Source organism: Peromyscus leucopus, chromosome 16_21 (genome assembly GCF_004664715.2).
Source record: "Peromyscus leucopus breed LL Stock chromosome 16_21, UCI_PerLeu_2.1, whole genome shotgun sequence".
Classification (NCBI taxonomy): domain Eukaryota; kingdom Metazoa; phylum Chordata; class Mammalia; order Rodentia; family Cricetidae; genus Peromyscus; species Peromyscus leucopus.
This window is the reverse complement of record NC_051084.1, coordinates 74,896,417-74,915,546: the sequence shown is the minus strand read 5'-3', so window position 1 is coordinate 74,915,546 and position 19,130 is coordinate 74,896,417. Positions and strand designations below refer to the sequence as shown.

General features: G+C 56.4%; 2 protein-coding genes across 2 annotated transcripts; one reads left to right on the top strand and one right to left on the bottom strand.

Moving 5' to 3' along the window:
- Positions 1 to 1,456: 1,456 nt before the first annotated feature.
- Positions 1,457 to 7,888, bottom strand: Arsh (arylsulfatase family member H). Its single transcript, XM_037199582.1, has 10 exons — positions 7,728 to 7,888; positions 7,020 to 7,193; positions 6,600 to 6,721; positions 5,953 to 6,078; positions 4,435 to 4,858; positions 4,188 to 4,324; positions 3,500 to 3,634; positions 3,139 to 3,301; positions 2,859 to 2,980; positions 1,457 to 2,194 (listed from the first exon to the last, which is right to left on the bottom strand). Exons 1-10 carry the CDS (start codon positions 7,886 to 7,888, stop codon positions 1,842 to 1,844), a joined length of 1,917 nt encoding a protein of 638 aa, XP_037055477.1. The 3' UTR covers positions 1,457 to 1,841.
- Positions 7,889 to 10,621: 2,733 nt separating this feature from the next.
- Arsl (arylsulfatase L) lies at positions 10,622 to 18,787 on the top strand. Its single transcript, XM_028872317.2, has 11 exons — positions 10,622 to 10,959; positions 12,465 to 12,509; positions 12,736 to 12,885; positions 13,472 to 13,593; positions 14,136 to 14,258; positions 14,494 to 14,920; positions 15,826 to 15,962; positions 16,162 to 16,296; positions 16,695 to 16,857; positions 17,346 to 17,467; positions 17,651 to 18,787. The coding sequence occupies exons 2-11, from the start codon at positions 12,487 to 12,489 to the stop codon at positions 17,989 to 17,991; spliced, it is 1,743 nt and encodes a 580-aa protein (XP_028728150.1). The 5' UTR covers positions 10,622 to 10,959; positions 12,465 to 12,486; the 3' UTR covers positions 17,992 to 18,787.
- The last annotated feature ends 343 nt before the right edge of the window (positions 18,788 to 19,130 follow it).

Here is a 19,130-nt window from a genome sequence, read left to right as displayed (position 1 = left end):
TGACATCAGGCGACCACAAGCCGATCCCACGCCAGGCTGAAGTGAGCCGGACGCCACGCGTGTTGTGGGAGTTCTGGGGTGCGTGGTCTTCCTGCACCGTATGTGGGGCAGTGCACGTCGGTCCACGGGGACTGAACGCTGGAGACCGCAGGGCGTCTAGAGTGCATCACGCGGAAACTAGGGCGGAGAGGCCCGGCCTGGGAGCTAGTGACAGTGACGGACCCGTCCACGTCCGTTCCGTGTGACCATCCCGCCACCCACGCCGCCCGCCGCTGTTCTGGGTGCGAGGCAGACGGAGCGTCCCGCACGTGGGCTCATTGCGCTGAGCTTGGAATCGGAACCATCTTCTGGGTCTTCTCTATTTTTAGGAAAACAGAGAGGACCTGCTGGGGAAACTGAGGCTCCAGTCTCCTGTGACATCACCTGTAACCCACACCTTTTGAGGGATGGATGATGGACAGAAAGTACTGTGTGAGGAGCATCCCACTTTCAGGGAAGACTGTGTGAAGAGCACCCTGCTGTCAGCACCACAGGAGGTGCACCCAGGAGGTTGGTGCTGTTGTACTGGTGTCACAAGACCCTCCCTCCCCGCCCCCCAGCAAGACCACCACAGAGCCGATATCCGATGCAAGCACACAGGGGTTTATTAATAACAAAGCAAGCCCCGGCTTGGTCCCTGTCCAACGACACAGCAGTGGAGGAGGACAGCCCTGAGCACTCACTTCTCATGATTGGATGAGGGGGCTAGGGGTGAGGTAGTTCTTTGAAGTTACTGGCTGAATATGAGCATGAGGTTACTAGTTGCTAACAGGATACAGGGTATCTACAGAGACATAATTATTTTTTAACTCCCTATATCCTGTTTTTGCTGAACCCAGGACATATAAATTCAGATTTATTGTTCCAGTCTTATTTTCCCATGAGTTCAGTCTCCGGTCAGCTCTAAAACTGCTGGTCAGCAAATACCTTTGCGGGGGAGGAATAGCGTTTCTCAAGAGAGCTACTGATTTTTCCCTTTCAGTGCAAGTCGGTGAGTACCGTAACATGAATCTTAAAAGGTCTTATTAATAAAACAACCCAGAGCCAGGTATTGGGGTGAAATATCAGAGAAATAGAACAAGCCACAGCCAACCTCACCTTACCAACTCCTCAGCCGATCCTATTTCCATGAATCCTCAGACTGAAAGCCTCTGAGTCCTCACCCCTGAGGGTCTCAGTTGAACTGCTGCTTAGTTCCTGTCTCCTCAGGCCTTATATACCATTCTCCACCCAACCATGTCACTTCCTGGGATCAAAGGCGTGTGTGCCTCCAAGCAAAGGCACAAGATCTCAAGTGCTGGAATTGAAGGTGTGTGCCTCCACACCTGACTGTTACCTGTGTGGCCTTGAACTCACAGAGATCAGTGATAGGATTAACGGTGTGTGCCACCCCTGCCTGGCCTCTGTCTAATCTAGTGACTTGTTCTTTTCTCTGATTCTCAGATAAGTTTATTAGGGTACATAATATATTAGGGTACACAATATATCGCCACAGAGCACTCTTTAAGGAGCACTTCCACTGAGGGAGCACTATATGAGAAGCCAGGTCATCATTTGGTGCAACAAATAGGGAGCACTACCTGGCAAGCACCCCTGCAGTCAGTGAGCACCGTGAGGACAATGCCTCTTGGCAAGCACTGTGTGGGGAGCACCTAGTTGTCAGTGAGCACTGTGTTGAGAGCACAGATTCTTAGGGAGCACCACGTGGGGAGCACCCTGCCATCTGTGAGCACCATGTGAGGAGCACCCTGCCATCAGGTAGCACCTCATGGGGAGCATGTAGCCCTTGGGGAGCACCACACTCAAGCGTCCTCCCTTGAGCAGCCACAGAACGGGAAGGCAGCGCCACAGCAGGGCTGCAGCCAGGGCTTCCAGAGTGCATTGAAGGCCGAGAGCTGGTGGGGCACAGGGGTGACGGTGGCGCGATGCTCCCTCACGGCCGCGGTCATCTTGCTGAGCACTGCCTCAAACAGCACCTCGTTCTCTGAGTTGAGCGGCCGAGACTCGGCGGGGTCTCGTGAGATGTCGAACAGCAGTGGCGGGTCGTGGTGGGTGACGTCACCTGAGCACGCACACACGCCGCTGCCATGGCAGGCATCCACGCCCTCGGGGGAGCCGTGGGGGGTGATGTAATGGGCCTTCCACACGGTGTTGCCTGCACAGGGGAAGAACCACGTGACAGCGTGACCCCATGGCCTTCCTTCCATATTAATCCAAGACCTCATGGAGCGGGACCCCAGGAACCGCCCCGGGGTGGGGTGGGGGGGGGTGGGGCACGAGACTAGGTGACCTCATTGTGAGATGAGCATAATTGACTGCATGAGCGATGCTTGATCGAAAGGTCGTGCAAAGGTCACGGGACCAGGACAGTTATCTCAAGATACCTTCAGAGGCTTCTTCACCCACTTCCTCTTCCTCTTCCTCTCCCTCACTTCCTCATCCTGTCCTCTTCGTTTCCCCTCCCTCTTCCCCACAATTCAGTTTCCCCATTCCTTCTTCTATTTACTCTCCCTCTTCCTCCCAACTTCTTCCCCTTTCTGTCCTCACTTCTGATACCCCTCCTTCCTCTTCCCCACCTACTTCCTCTTACATTTCCACTTCCTATTCCTCTTCCTATTTCCTTTTCATCCCCCCCACTTCCTCTACTTCTCCTGCTCCCTCTTCCTCTTCCATTTCCCTTCCTCTTTTTACTTCCTCTTCTGTTTCCTCATTCCCTCTGCCTCCCACTTCCTCTTCCCCTAACTCTTCCTCTTCCATTTCCCCTTCCTCTTCCCATTTCCATTTTCCCTTTGCTTCTGCCCACCCCTGAGCCCACTCACAGTCCCTCTGGTGCCACCGGACACTGTGCAGGAAAACGCCGCAGTAGTGGAACAGGAACTCGTGGTCCGAGCGCTGCACGCGGCCCTCCAGCAGCGGCATCAGATTCCGGCCATCAATCACTCTTCATGCAGAGAAACAACCGGAAGCACAGGGGTGGGGTGGGGGTGGGAAGGGGTGGGAAGGGGGCATAGGGAGGGGGGCGGGATTTCAGTACAAATCACCTCCACCGCGTCCATCATCCCTCAGGCCCCGCCCCCACCCGCCCCGCCCCCTCAGCACCTGTCGTGGGGAAGGATCCCGCCGCCCACGTGACTCAGCGTGGGGAGCAGGTCCATGAGGCTCGTGGGCTCCTCGACTACCCGTCCTGCCTCCAGCACCGTGGGCCACCGGAAGATGCCAGGCACACGCACTCCGCCCTCCCAGCCACCGGTGCCACTGCCTCCTGTCACGTGAGCAACACGGAGCAGGGGTGGTGAGAGGGCTGAACACGGGCGGGGCGACTGCAGCCCAGCCCCAGGTCCCGGGTTCGAATCCTGCGCCCTGCCCCCCTTCCGGGAATGGCGGGGAACACAGTGTAGGTAGCTTTTGACTTCCACACCGAGCAGGGGCGACCCCAGCGCATGCTGGGAGCCCAACTCACCCCGGTAGACCCCATTCCAGCCTCCCGCGTGGGCGCTGCCCTCTTTGGCCTCCAGGCGGCCGCCGTTGTCCGACGTGAAGTAAACCAGGGTCTGATTGGTCAGGCGCTCCCGGTCCAGGGCAGCGAGGACCTTCCCTGGAGGGGGAGGGTGTAAAGTTTTCCTGTGTCCCGCCCGCCTGCTCAGGCTTCTCGCTCCTGGATCTTACATCCTAACCCATTTCTAGGAATCGGTATTTGCCGTGTGGCTCGTGGCTTACCGGTGTCTTTACATCTTGCTTCTCACGGCGCTGGCTGGCAGCGGCCTCTCTGGTTGGGATGTCCCACCTAACCCTATTCTGCCTCGCCATTGGCCAAACAGCTTTGTTTATCAACCAATCAGAGTGACACATATTCACAGCGTACAGAATGACATCACCCATCAGGAGGGGCCAAGGTTGAGCACACGGACAGCGGGCAAGGCTTAAGGTGAGCGTGAGGGCGGTGGTGGCCCGAGGTGGGCTTGTAGGGGTGGGGCCTAGGGTGAACACTCAGGGGCGGGGCATGATAAACGCCTGATGGGGGCCTGCAGGGAGCACCCTCAGTGCCTGCTTGGGGTACGAGCGCCCTCTGCCATGGGGGGTATCATATGTGATGACTGAACTGTGCTCCTTACACATGCAGTTCCCGCACTCGGTCACATGACACTCACCCACCATCCAGTCCAGCTCCTCCACATTGTCCCCATATGCCCCAAACTTGCTGCGCCCCACGAAATTCCCGCGTGTAGGCAGGGGCGTGTGCACATGCAGAAAGGACAGGAACAGCAGGAATGGGCCTCTCTTATGCCTGTGGTGGGAATTCAGGGGGTCACATGACCCCTCAGGACACGCCCACAGCGCTCCCATGTCAATCACCCTCAGGCCCTGCCCCTAGGCCCTGCGCAGGACAGATATCACCTGTCGATGAAGGCCAGTGCCTCCCTCAGCATCAGCCCAGATGCCCGGGCCTCCTCGGCTGGCTGCTGGACAATGTCGTGGTCACGCATGATGATGCAGTTCCACCTGCGCACGAAGCCATAGCTGCTGAACCAGGACAGGAAGAAGAGCGCGGCCAGGAAGCCGGAAGCGGCCACAAGTGTCCAGGGGACAGAAAACCAGCGTGCCAGGCGGGGCACCAGCAGCAGGAAGGGGAGGGTGGCCAGTGCTGCTGATGTCACCCACAGTTGGATGCGCAGCCTACGGTGCACTTCCGGCCAGGAGCTGGCACCGCAGTCCCCCAGCAGCCCCAGCGGCATCCCATAGAAAAAGTTGAAGCCATGGTTGAGCGGGTGCGCACAGTGGTCGCCACGGGATGCACAGCTCATGCCCAGATGCCACTTCCCTGTGTCGGGGAGGGGAGAGTGAGGGTGAGGTCATTGGCACGAGTCATGTTAGCGATGTCACGCCCTTGTGTCATCCTAGGCAGGAAACGCCCCTTTTTCACATGTGTATAATATTCCTGGCATGCACCATCTTCGATGGAAACACAGCCTAAGGGCTTTGCATGAGTGTCCCAATGGGTAAGGGACAGCCGAAGCCCCGCCCACTCTGGGTGGTACCTTCCTCCATGCCAGGCCTCCAGCGTGGAACCCATCACTGCAGCTGACTGCACATGTCACGTGACCAGCTAACTTCCAATCCTGCCTTAACTTCCCCTCAGTGCTGGGCTGTGACCCCAGGATTGAGAACTAAATGAACCTTTCCCTCTAGGAGGAGGCTAGAGTTCTGTCGGGACATGTGGGTGTTGATAACTGACAGGTGTCAATCACAGGGCATCCTGGTATCATCCTGGGTAAGAAGTCCCACTCCCTAAGTCCCACCTGTGAAAGAAACACTTTAGCCCTGACCCCAGAACCAAAGAAACATACCCTGACCCTGAAACCAAAGAAACACTCTTTGGCCCTAGAATCAGAACCAGCGAAAGAAATATGCCCTGGCCCTGAAATTAGAGCCAAAAGGCCAAAAGTGAACAGTGAAAGAAACATCCTTTGGCCCTGAAACCAGGGCCAAATTTGCCCCTGACCAACTAAGCAGAAAAGTAACCAATCCCGGAGCACGAGATCTAGCCAATCTGAGCTCAAGGACTGAAGACTGACCAATCCTCACCCCGAAAATCTTCTCCCTGGAAAAACTCCGCCCTAAGGAGAAAATATAAACCCTGCACCTGCTCAGTTTGCTGCCGCCGTTTTCCCGCTGCCCCACTGGGGAGGCGTTCCCTGGAGCGGGGCTCTAAGTGCTGCACGCTTACGTGACGTGTGTTCCTCGGCTCCCCACGGCCAGAATACTTTTCCATCCCAGCCGCGACGCTTACACTTCCCTCCCTCACCTTTCTCCTTTCTGACCTATGACTTCTCATGCCTCCTCCCTGTGACCCTGACCCCTCACCTATGACCTCCTTCCCCTCCCCCTCCTCTCTCTGACCCCCCCACTCCTCACCTATGATCCCTGTGCGGTATCCGCGGTGCTGCAGCATCTTGGCGAACGTCGTCTCGTTGCTCGGGAGTCCGCCTGACCCGCCCAGCCACGTGACATCACGGTACATGTTGTTGGGTGATGCCATGCCTAGGGTAGCAGAGGTCAGGGGGTCATGGAGCTGCCATCTGAACTCGTCCGCCTGACCTCAGCACTCTCGGGAGGCTATCATGACGTCAGCACCACAGGACGATGTCAGCACTCTCAGGAGGATGCCATGACGTCATATGTCATCACTATACACAGTACTATAGTACAGTATAGTACCCTGACCTCAGCACCCTCGGGGCTCTGTCATGATGTCAGCACCCCAGGACTTCCCGCGACAAGGAAGAGTGACGTGGAAGTATACGTACACATATGCAAATTCATTTGAGTGCCAATTAGCACATATTACTAGAAATAAGCGACCAACATTGTCTCTGCAGAGACATCAGGTCAGGTAGTGGCAGACACAGTGCATGCTGGGTAGGGAGCTGCCAGTGACGATGTCTGAGCACTCTGGGGGTGCATGCTGGGTAGCAGGCTGCCCACAGTGACATCAGGGACACGTGCAGTGCATGCTGGTTCTGGAGTTGCCGCAGTGATGTCAGCTGATGCAGAACACCCACCTGAGCGCACGGGGTAGCGCCCCGTGAGGAAGGCTGCGCGACTCGGTGTGCACATGGACGCAGCTGCCAGGTGCTGCGTGAGCATCACGCCCTCGCTGGCCAGACGGTCGATGTTTGGGGTGCTGCGGGGTCACAGGGAGGTCACGTGGTGGCAGTGGGGCAACATGTTATGCCCCCAGCTGTCAATCAAGACTTGACAGCAGGGGGGGAGGGGAGGGGGAGAGGAGGAGAAGGGGGAGAGGGGGAGGGGGGAGAGGAGAGGGAGAGGGGGAGGGTAGCTGCATGTGTCACTGCCCACATCACAGCAGCACGAGCTACTGTGATTTCTGCGGCCGGCTCTCCTGTGGCTTCTGCAAGATGGCCGCCACCGCTGGGGTGACGTCACGGAAGGGGGCGGGCTGAGGGCGGGACTGCTTTTACCTGACGGAAGTGTTTCCATAGCAGCCTAGGTCCCCCACACCGAGGTCGTCCGCCATGAGCAGCACGATGTTGGGGCGCGAGTTCCGGGTCACAAACTCGCCACCCGTGAAGGTGAAGCAGACGGACAGCCACAGACGGAGGGTCCTGGGGAAAGGTGGCCGCAAAGCCACCGCCCTCCCGTGTCAATCATCCCTCAGACACGCCCACAGCCCTCCCGTGTCAATCATCATCCCTCAGATACGCCCACAGCCCTCCTGTGTCAATCATCCCTCAGACACGCCCACCGCCCTCCCGTGTCAATCATCCCTCAGACACGCCTACAGCCCTCCCTTGTCAATCATCCCTCAGACACGCCCACACACAGGAAATAATGTATCTTCTCACCATGCACCTTGCAGGGGCATCTTCTTCTGTTTTGGGAAGCAAAGCACAAAAATAAATTTAAAAAATGTAATTTTGATCACGTGTCACCTGCATGTGACCTGTCATGTCGTCATGCTGATGTCATTCTGATAGACTATTAGATCAACTGGGACAACATGGCTGCCCGGCGGGGCTTATTTCAACGCCAGGTGGGAAATATTTCTCAGGTTTACCGGAAGTGACGTGGCTTTCTATTGAGATCCTTGAGTGTCCTGTTTCCCGGCAAGTGACACTAGTAAGAGGTGGGGCCACCAGTAAGGGGCGGAGCCTAGAGGAGGGAGTTACGTCACTGCAGGCCTTTCCTTCAAACGGACACAGGAAGCCTTCTTACTTCCGGTCCACTGTGATATGAGCAGCAGGGTGTCAGCATGTGCTCCCAGGATGCTCTGCTCCACCCCTGCTCCCATGATGCCCTGCTCCACCCCCTGCTCCACCCCTGCTCCCATGATGCCCTGCTCCACCCCCTGCTCCACCCCTGCTCCACCCCTGCTCCCAGGATGCCCTGCTCCACCCCCTGCTCCCATGATGCCCTGCTCCACCCCTGCTCCACCCCTGCTCCCAGGATGCCCTGCTCCACCCCCTGCTCCCATGATGCCCTGCTCCACCCCTGCTCCACCCCCTGCTCAATCCCCTGCTCCACCCCATGCTCCACCCCCTACTCCCGGGATGCCCTGCTCCACCCCCTGCTCCCATGATGCCCTGCTCCACCCCCTGCTCCCATGATGCCCTGCTCCACCCCCTGCTCCACCCCTGCTCCCATGATGCCCTGCTCCACCCCCTGCTCCACCCCTGCTCCCATGACACCCTGCTCCACCCCTGCTCCCAGGATGCCCTGCTCCACCCCCTGCTCCACCCCTGCTCCCAGGATGCCCTGCTCCACGCCCTGCTCCCGGGATGCCCTGCTCCACCCCCTGCTCCACGCCCTGCTCCCAGGATGCCCTGCTCCACCCCTGCTCCACCCCTGCTCCCGGGATGCCCTGCTGTCTCACGGCCTCCCATGATGCTCCGGGTCACCAACTCCACCCCCTCCTTCACTCAGCACCATGGGACGTCGAGAAATGGCTCCCATGTATAACGGGGAGCGGAAGCGGACGGGAAGCAGCACAGGCCAGTGTTGCAAGGCATGCTGGGATGGCAGGGAATGACGTGGAGGAGGAAAAAGGTGCCCACATCCCTGATGCCGTCCACTCCGACCCCTCCCCAGACTCCCTGCGGCCCTGACCCCTGACCCCAGGTCAGACCCTCCCTGAAGATGAGCCCGTGGGGACATGGGGAGAAGACCCCGTGCACACATGGCAAAGGATGTGGGATATCCTGGGCTAAAACCAATGTAACCACGGATTCCTTATTAACTCCCAGAATGCCGTGCGCCCAGAGTCCCTGCGGCTTCATTACAGACACTTCCAGGGCCGGGAGAGGCAGAGCCGTGAGCAGTAATTATACTTCCGGGGTCTTTGATGTCACGGGGTCACCCCGGGGTGACCCCAATCGCCTAGAAGCAGCTATGCTGTCCTAATTGTGATGTGGGCGGGAACCTGGAGTCGCTCAGGGTCAAGGGTGAAGTTCAAAGGGGACTTGGGCAGTTGTTAAATTTTCCCACCACTCCCTGCACCCTTAATTACTTAGCCAGCCAGGCAGGGTCAGACAGGGTACCGCAGAAAACGGGGGTGTGCTGGGACGGCATGACGTCACATAGGACCACGTGACCTTCCGTGATTCCCCCGTCACCGTGGGATAATGTACAAACACACAAATTTACGTACTCCTGTCAATCAAACGCACGCCATTACCACCGTGACCCGGACCCCACAAACACATCATTTCCTGTCATGATCGGTACCCCAGTCACAGCCATCTAACACTTCCCACTTCCCACCATGACCCAGACCCACTCACCCCTGTCAATCAAACACGGATCACTTCCCACCATGACCCAGACCCACTCACCCCTGCCAATCAAACACGGATCATTTCCCACCATGGCCCGGACCCAGTCACCCCTGTCAATCAAACACGGATCATTTCCCACCATGACCCAGACCCACTCACAGCTGTCAATCAAACACGGATCATTTCCCACCATGACCCAGACCCAGTCACCCCTGTCAATCAAACACGGATCACTTCCCACCATGACCCAGACCCAGTCACCCCTGTCAATCAAACACGGATCACTTCCCACCATGACCCAGACCCAGTCACCCCTGTCAATCAAACACGGATCACTTCCCACCATGACCCAGACCCAGTCACCCCTGTCAATCAAACACGGATCACTTCCCACCATGACCCAGACCCAGTCACCCCTGTCAATCAAACACGGATCATTTCCCATCATGGCCTGGACCCCAGTCTCAGCTGTCAATCAAACACCATTTCTCATCACGACAGACAAATGGAAGGACAGACAGTTCCTGTGCCGAAGCAGACAACACTCCAGAAACTCCCTCAACACCTGTCTCCTGCTCCCACCAACCCTGGGGTTCCCCCCTGCCAAGGTCAAGGGTCACAGAGAGCAATCGACCCCCCCAGTATCGTGATAATAAACTGAATAATCTACCGCACTCACCCTGAGCTCCTGCTGCGGCTCCTACATGCGGAGAGTCATTCCTGTCAGGCTGGTACAATGGTCAGACCTCATTAGCATATCCTGGTACCCCTGCCTCATTAGCATAATTAAGTACCCATGTCCTCATTACCATAATTACATATTAATTAGGGAGTCTGGACTACCCCCCCCCCAAATCCGAGCTCTTTATACAGAGTTTTAATGATAACCTGGAAGAAATGAAGCTGCGGTCACACAGAGGTCAAGCAACAGGTCTCACGGGACTTCAGCTGCCCACATTTCCATCACCAGCGTGGGGGATTTAGGGTGGGAATTAGTGAAGAATAAACAGGGAGGGGCAGGGGCATGCTGGGATGGACTTGTGTGTTGTGGTGTAACTTGTGTGTTACTGGATAGGTCTGTGTATCATGAGCCTGTGTACTGTGGGAGGGGCTTGTGTACTACGGGAGGGGCTTGTGGATTGTGGGAGGGGCTTATGTATTATGGGAGGAGCCTGTGTATTATGGTAGTGGTCTGGTACATGCAGGAAGGGGTCTCTGTATTTGGGGAGGAGCTTGGTGCATGCTGGGAGAGCCTTGGTCATTGCTGGGCACGCCCCACACTGGCCATGCACACTCAGGCTCCTACACTTGCTGCTACGGTCCCAGCGACAGCAAGCTAGCTGTACAGACCACCTTAAGGGAGTCGGGGAGTCCTGCGGCTCCTGCTGCTCTAACCTCCTCCCCTGTAGCTATTTCTACAGAAACTTACAGCATCTGACTTGGGGTGGCTGAGGTGGCTGCCCAGGCCCATGTAGACTAAAAACGGGTTCCAGCGTGATCCCTGTCGACCCCGCCCAACCAGACAGACCAGTTCCTCCGTGTGGGGGTTGGGGGACACCACGGAGACAGTGGCGAGCTAGGACAGAACCGGCTGTAACCGACCGGATCCCGCTGCTCGGCCTCGACAGTGAGTCTGGGCAGGAGGGGGAGAGGCAGAGGGAGGGGGCTGCCTCCCAGGACTGGCATCCTTGTCTTCTGGGGAATCTAGGCGGGAATTCGGCGGGAAAAGGAGCGGGAGCGGGGAGTGGAGCGGGAGTGGAGCGGGAGCGGAGCGGGGGACAGCAGAGGACGCTCACCCCCCCCCCCCGGGAGAAACCCGAAAGTCCTCCAGAGGCTCCTTTCTGTGCACGTGGGAGGGTCCGTCACGGCGGGTTGGTGTAGCTCTGCGTGGGAAACCTTGGGGTGGAAAAAGTTGGTTAACAAAACGAAACAAAAGCTATTTTTTGCAGAAAAGGAGCTTGGAGGGAGACAGGAAAGACGAGGAGGGAAAACTAAACTGAATTAAGATGGATGAGAATCAAAAGCTAAATTAAGAAATTAAGTTGAATAAGAAAATGGAAATGGCATTTAAAAGAAATCTAAACAGAATGCAATTTGAAAGCACACTGAGGCGAAAGTTAAACTAGAAATAAAATTGAAAATTAGTCGAAATTTAATGAAAATAAAAATTAAGTTGAATTAAAGTAAAATTATAAAGAAAAATTTTAAAATTAAATTTAAAATTAAAAAAACAAACAAAACACTTGTTGGGCCGCTGTGTGGCGCCTGTCCCAGCGTGGCACGTATGAAAAATAAGTAAACAAAGTGGGAAACTGGCAAAGCCACTATTTCTGTGAGTTTTTAGCCTATGACAGAGCGAGATTCCCAAATATGAAAAGATTTTTAAAGTTTTAGAACATTAAAGATTTTCTAATGGTTTTATCACGACTCTACCAAGCTCCCGTCCCACAGGCCCTGGCAAAATCCCAGCCTCGCGCAGGATGGGAAAATCCTCAAAAATCAAAATATTTACACACGGAGTGCACAGGGGTCGGTAACTAAAGGATGAAATTTATCTCTAAATTCAATTTCAGCCGACGTTAAACATGGACGCGCTGGCGGGTCTCTCCCGAAACACACAGGGCCCTCTATTTCCGTTTCCGGTGAGGTCAGGTCTCCAGCAGTCCTCTCCAACAAGTTTCCTGACCTGCAGCTCTAGGAAGGGTCACGCTGATGATGTCACAGTTGATCCATTAGGGCCACGTGGGGGCTGGGCAAGTGGGCAGCAGTGAGGTCATTGACAGCTCTGTCAACTGTCATTACCCAGAATCCCCTGGAAGGGTCTCAGTGAGGGGTATGGCCTGTGGGTGTGTCCTTAAGGATGATTGACATGAGGACTGTACGTGTCCTGAAGGATGATTGGTAGGGAAGGAATATAGGTGTGTCCTGAGGGATGGTTGACAAGGGAGGGCTGTGGGCGTGTCCTGAGGGAAGATTGACACAGGAGGGCTGTGGGCGTGTCCTTTATGGATGATGGATGGGGTGGGGGCATTTCCACTGTGGGCAGCACCATCATGCAGGCAGATGGAGGGGCAGGAACTATGCAGGTGTCCTTTTTGTCGCATGCTCACTTGTCACGTGTTTACTTCTCAGGAATTCTCAGGCCAGAAGCATCATGCCCCATCACCCACATTTCTGGTAAGAGAATCTCCCAGAAGTCCTTGTTGTGGAAACTTAATTGACAGTTTATATTTATTTGAAAATTAATCCCGTACACACCATGGTAGCCGGAAGTCTCCACTGGATCCCTGGACCCACATGTAGCTGCCCAGCATGCACTGCAGTGATGACGTACACACTCACTGCCTCAGAGACAGGGATAGAAGAAGCAGGATCCATGAATGACATGTCACATGTGTTTCAGGAACCGCCTTGCTGCCCTACTGGGTGTCTTCCTCAGCCTGGAGCCGGTCACGTGCCTGGACACAGCACAGTCTCGACCCAACTTCCTCCTGCTCCTGGCAGACGACCTGGGCATCGGGGATGTCGGCTGCTATGGCAACAGCACCATCAGGTGAGAGAGGAGAGTGTGGCATGAATTCTAATTTGTCTTAATAATGAAAACCTGGCGTCAGATGGGGGTCAACGCTAAAAGTCCCGAGAAGCGAAAGAGCAGCCGCCACCAGACTGTCTGCCTCTGCTGATCCGCAGACCCAGAGGGTGTCTACTGTCCCTGCCCCGGCTTGTCACTTCTGTCTGGTGTCTGTGAAGACCTCCAGTCCTCGGTGGTTAGCTGATGGCTAGCTCTACCCTCTGATCCTCAGACGAGCTTTATTTGTTAGAGCACAAACAAAATATCACCACGGGGGAGGGCCCCGGGTACCCATAATGCTCCTCACCAGGAGACCCAAAATACTCCACACAATGGTACCCATAATGCATCAGGATCTGCCCTTCCCATGATGCCATTGCTGGACACTGATTGGCCCAAGGTGTCAGTTCAGGATTTCCCATGATGCCTAGGGCCAGATAGTGAAGTGAGCCTCACCAGGCCAACCTTGCCCAGTGAGGCTGACATTGGGGTCATGTGGGTGTGCCAGTGTCACGGGGGTGTGCTGGCCCCGCATGCCATGATCCACGGCCCTGCCCCTCCCCACCAGGACCCCGAACATCGACCGACTTGCAGAAGGTGGGGTGAGACTCACGCAGCACCTGGCGGCTGAAGCTGTGTGCACGCCCAGCCGGGCAGCTTTCCTCACCGGGAGGTACCCCATCCGCTCAGGTGGGTGGCCCACATGCCCCTGATGTCACTTCCTCCGCTCAGTCCCACCCGTAAGTCCCCCACAATGGCCCACCGGGCAGTGACTCCACGGACTACCGAGGATGTCACTCTTCCACTAGACCTCACTGATGACACAACTTCCTCCGGATAGGCATGTTCCTAAGTCCCTCCCACTGACCTATGACTCCAGCCTTGGATCATCCCACTGATGACGTCACTTCCTCTGCCTGGTTCCACTGTTGGTCTCCTCCCATTAGCACCACTGAGCTATGACTACATGCGTGGATGATCCCACTGATGATGTCACTTCCTCTCATTAAGCCCCATTCCTAAGTCCCTCCCACCGACCTATGATGCCATCCATGTATGACCCCACTGCTGACGTCACTCCCTCCCTCTATTCTGCACTCCTGAGTTCCTCTGTGAAAGGCAGGGCCAGGGGCATGCTGGGAGCTGTGGGAAGCCGCTCTGGGGGAATCCTGCCGTGTGCCCCACGTCCTACTGTGTGTACACTCTCCAGATTTATCGTCCTTCCGGTGCAGGCATGACTTCCGGTAATGGCCACCGTGTCCTCCAGTGGGCCGCGGGCTCCGGTGGCCTTCCTGCAGAGGAGATCACGTTCGCTAAAATCCTGAAGGAGCAAGGCTACGTCACGGGCCTCATCGGTGTGTTCTCTGATGTCCTAGGATGTGGGGGTGGTGACGTCATCTGACCTGGGTGGGTAGTGATGTCACCAGACTTGGAGCTGGTTGTGTCATCACACATGGATCTGGTGATGGTGATGTCACCCGACCCGGGGTGGGCGGTGACGTCACCTGACTCAGTAGGGGTGAGACCATGTGATGTCAAGCAGGTGGTGACGTCACTGGGCCACCGCCCATGCGGTTTCTCCCCCTCCAGGGAAGTGGCACCTGGGTCTGAACTGTCACTCGTCCTCCGACCACTGCCACCACCCGCTGAGTCACGGGTTCCAGCACTTCCTGGGCATGCCGCTGGGCATGATGGGGGACTGCGCAGGGGCAGAGCCTTCGGAGAAGCGCGTGGCTCTGCAGCGCCGCCTGCACCTTTGGGGCCAAGCATCCGCGCTCGCTGCGCTCACCCTGGCTGTCGGGAGACTCACCCGGCTCCTCCGGACCCCGCGGTGGATGCTGGTCCTCGGCCTGGCCGCGGTGGCCGCCATGTTCCTCGCTGCTTCGCGTCACGTGGGTGACCTCATCATCTACGCAGATTGCTTCCTCATGAGGAACCACACCGTGACCCAGCAGCCCCTGCGCCTCGAGCGGGTTACAGGCCTCATGCTCCGGGAGGCGGAGACCTTTCTGCAGCGGTGAGTAGTGCAGGGCACGGTGGGAAACCCTGACCCCCCATCCCTCCCTCCCTCCCGTGGTGCCCTGCGGGGAGTCATGGAAGGGCCTAGTTGTCTGAAGTAGACTTATGGGAACGGGGCGAGGAGAAAGACAGTAACCGTTGGTGGGGTGTCCCCAACCATGACTGCCAGAGAGTAAGTGGAGGCAGGGAGGGTGGCGGGATGGACGACAACCTGGACATAGAACAACGTCCATGTGATCAGTAAATGAGGAGCTGGGTGATGGGCATCGATTGGTTGATTGACTGATGGATGGAGACTAGGCAGGTGCATGATTGACGGGTGAGTCATCGATGGGTGACAGATAGTGGACATTGAGGGACTGACTGACAGCTGATAGGTAGCTGAAGGCCTGATCAGAGAGTGACTAAGAGATGATCGATGAATACACACACAAGACAGAAATACGTGATTGACAGGTCTGTAAAGGATGGTTGATAGATGACAGATACAGATTGATTGACAGATACATGATTGATTGACAGGCAATAGGTACAGATTGACTTACAGGTATATGATTGATTGACAAGTATAGATACAGATTGATAGATATAAATACAGAATGATTGACAGAAACATGATTAACATTTATAGGTACAGATTGATGGACACACATGATTGACAGATGATAGGTAGTTTGACTGAAACATGATTGACAGAAGTATAGATTGATTGACAGATGATTGACAGATGACAGTGGATAGACAGAAAGAAGAGATGGAAAAGCCAATACTCATGTCGTCAGGCTCCAGGCGGGAATGACAGGCCAAGAGGCACCACGACGGGAAATCAGGGAGGGAGTGGGTGAGAGGCAAGGATTTCACGGAGTTTCTCCTGCTTCTGCCGCTGACGTCACCACCACCCAGCCACAAGCACCGCCCCTTCCTGCTGTTCATGTCTTTCCTGCACGTGCACGTGCCCCTGGTGACCACTGCGGACTTCCGGGGGCGGAGCCTGCACGGGCCCTACGGGGACAACGTGGAGGAGCTGGACTGGATGGTGGGTGAGTGACGGGGCCGGCGCGGGTGGGGGCGGTGCGGTCCCGGTCACACGTCCATCAGTGCCGCCCCCGTCACACGCCCATCAGTGCCGTCCCCGGTCACACGTCCATCAGTGCCGCCCCCGTCACACGTCCCCTGCCCGGGTCACACGCCCATCAGTGCCGTCCCCGGTCACACGTCCCCTGCCCCGGTCACACGCAGGCCGCGTCCTGCACGCGCTGGAGCGGGAGGGACTGACGGACAACACGCTCGTGTACTTCGCGTCCGACCATGGCGGCTCGCTCGAGTCTCGCGCGGGTCCCGTGCAGCTCGGGGGCTGGAACGGGCCGTACAGAGGTGAGCGGTGCCCCGCCCAGTACTTAACACGAGCACTCTCCATGCCCCGACCATGCATTCCTCCCGTGATCCTTCACTCTCATCTCTTCCGGGTCCCTGAGTGACAGGTGTTCTTGTGGGCTGACCCTGCCTCTCCCTCTCCCCTCCACTCTCCTCCCTACTTCAAGACCCCGGGTGACAGGAGCGGCCCTGCCCCTCCACCCCATGGCCCTTCATTCTCTTCCCACACTTCCTGTTCCTGGGGTGACAGCTGTCCCAGCTGCTGGCCCCTCCTACTTCCCGTGATCCCTCACTGTTCCCCGCCCCTCCTCTATTTATTGCTACTTCCGGTTCCCAGCACCTTCCAGCTCTGGCCTGACTTTCCGGTCCCAGCCTGAATTCTGGTTCCTCCCTGGCAGGCGGCAAAGGCATGGGCGGCTGGGAGGGCGGCATCCGTGTTCCCGGCATCTTCCGCTGGCCCGGGGTGCTGCCCGCAGGCCGGGTGGTTGATGCGCCCACGAGCATGATGGACGTGTTCCCCACCGTGGTCCTCCTGGGGGGCGGGGCGGAGCCAACGGACAGGTGAGCAATGACGTCACACAGGACGTGAGCCTGAGTGACAGCTGCTGCCACAAAGGTGCGGGCTGGGGTGGGTCAAGCACGGTGGACAGGTGAGCAATGACGTCACACAGGAAGTGATCCTGAGTGGCAGCGGCTGTTACATGGGCTGAGGGAGAGGGAAACCATGGAACCAGTGAGCAGTGACGTCACACCAGACGTCAGTGACGGCTGCGGTTATGTGGGCGCATGGTGGGTGCAGGGCAGAAGGGTGGATGAGCAATGACGTCACACCGGAAATAACCTTGAATGTCAGGTGGGGCTGTCACTTAGTACAATAGGGGGGACAGGGCTGCAGAGGACTTGAGTGACAGATGTGATGTCACGTGGTACAATAAGGGGGCGGGGGAGGGGGATAGCATAGGACTTGAATGACAGGTGGTACTATAGGCCTCCATACTAGCACTGTGGAGCACGTTTGATTGACAGCCAATGTGTCACCAACCCCCCAGGGTGATTGATGGGAAGAATCTGATGCCCCTGCTGCAAGGGGAGACCCCACACTCAGACCATGAGTTCCTGCTGCACTACTGTGAGGTGTTCCTGCATGCCGCGCGCTGGGTGCAGCGTGACCGTGAGTACATGCATAGCCCCTCCCCATAGGAAGGCAGTACTTCTGGTTAAGAGTGGCCATGGGCTAGGCTCCTCCCCTTTTGGCATCCATCAGTCAATGAAGTCACTCTTTGGGGCTATGTACTATTCCCCTCCCCCTGAGTAGACATACTGTCATTCAGTCAATCACCCATTTAACCGACAGGAGGAAGAGTCTGGAAGGTTCACTTCATGACCCCGAACTTCCACCCGGAAGGGGCAGGTGCCTGCTACGGCAGCAAGGTGTGCCCGTGCATCGGGGACGTGACAGAGCATGACCCGCCTCTGCTCTTCGACCTCTCTGCAGACCCTGGAGAGACCCACCCCCTGACGCCTGACTCGGAGCCCGAGTTCCACGCGGTAGTGGGTAGACTGCGGCGGGAGGCAGCACGGTACTCACTGAGCCAGGTCTACCAGCAGCTGGGCTCCATCTACAACATCTGGCGCCCATGGCTGCAGCCGTGCTGCGGAGAGTTCCCACGCTGCGGGTGTGACCTTGAGGAGTGACACCCATGTGGCGCCCACGTGGAGCCAAGGGGTGGGGCTTGCACTTCCAGCAACTTCCGAACTGGAAGTTGTCGCCATTGCAATGCATTGTAGGTCCGGGTTTGGGGAGTTCCTGTGGTGAGGTGCATTGTGGGTGCTGGTGCAGGGTGTTCCACTGGTGCAGGTGTGAGCTTGAGGAGTGACGCCCACATGACACCCTCACAAGGCCCCACCCTCGTGAGGCCAAGAGGTGGCTCTGCATGTCCATCACCTTCAGGATTGGGTATTAAGGCCATCACAATGCACTGTGGGTGCTGTTGCGGGATGTTGCGTGGGTGCGACCTTGAAGAGTGATACTCACATGAAGCCCACTGGGTACTCAGGGTCAGGGTGGGGTGTGGCCGATAGGAGTGATGCTCGTGACACCACGCAGGGCTGAGGTGTGGGGCTTTGCCTGTCCATCACTGTCAGAATCATGTCCATAGCAACCATTGTTGTTGGGCTTCCTCCAGGTTCGAGTCTAGAGTGTTAACAGCCAGCTGTGATCTGCCTTCTGTGAGAGCTCCCTGGGAGTTTACTAGGGTGTAAAGCCTACGCAAAGCTTGGTTGGGAAAAACCTGGCAAACCAGGGTATTCCTGATGGAGAACTTGCATTGGGCATTATCCCTTTGAGATGCTTAGATAAGATACTTTGGAATGTGGAAATCAACTTGCTAAAGGTGTAAACTGGATAACAATAAAAAAGCCCTTGGCTAAGGGAGAGGTCTCAGTCTGCTAGAGGCTAAGTCCCCCTGCAGCTGGAAAGGTTAAAATCATCCTTAAGGTGCCTCTGGTCTTCCTTTCCAAGGACCCACATGAGCCCACACCAGATCTACAACTCATTGTGGGTGCTCGTGCTGGGCATTCCCAGGGTGCAGGTGTGACTGCGAGTGACATTCATGCCTGACTTCCCTCACAGGACACAGACACTGGGGGGTGGGGTGGGGTGGAAAATTGGAATTTTCACCCCAAAATATACATCGAAATTTCCCAAAATAATACAGAAATAAAATTTAAAATTCCCAGACAGACTCCAAGTCCAAAGAGAGTTGGAATGTTTCGGATCAAGACCAAACATGTTGAACTATATTTGGAACTTGTGTGTGTGATGTCATACCCAC

Bases quoted from the DNA above. Each gene is read 5' to 3' on its own strand.
- Arsh (XM_037199582.1), bottom strand. From the start codon at position 7,888: ATGGGAGCAGGGGTGGAGCAGGGGGTGGAGCAGGGCATCATGGGAGCA. The intron at 6,722-7,019 runs GTAAAAGCAGTC...GTGACCCCGCAG, and splicing joins TATGGAAACACTTCCGTCAG to CACCCCAAACATCGACCGTC. The intron at 6,079-6,599 runs GTGGGTGTTCTG...CTGCTACCCTAG, and splicing joins GCGCTACCCCGTGCGCTCAG to GCATGGCATCACCCAACAAC.
- Arsl (XM_028872317.2), top strand. From the start codon at position 12,487: ATGCCCCATCACCCACATTTCTG. The intron at 14,259-14,493 runs GTGTGTTCTCTG...CTCCCCCTCCAG, and splicing joins CTACGTCACGGGCCTCATCG to GGAAGTGGCACCTGGGTCTG. The intron at 14,921-15,825 runs GTGAGTAGTGCA...ACCACCACCCAG, and splicing joins GCGGAGACCTTTCTGCAGCG to CCACAAGCACCGCCCCTTCC.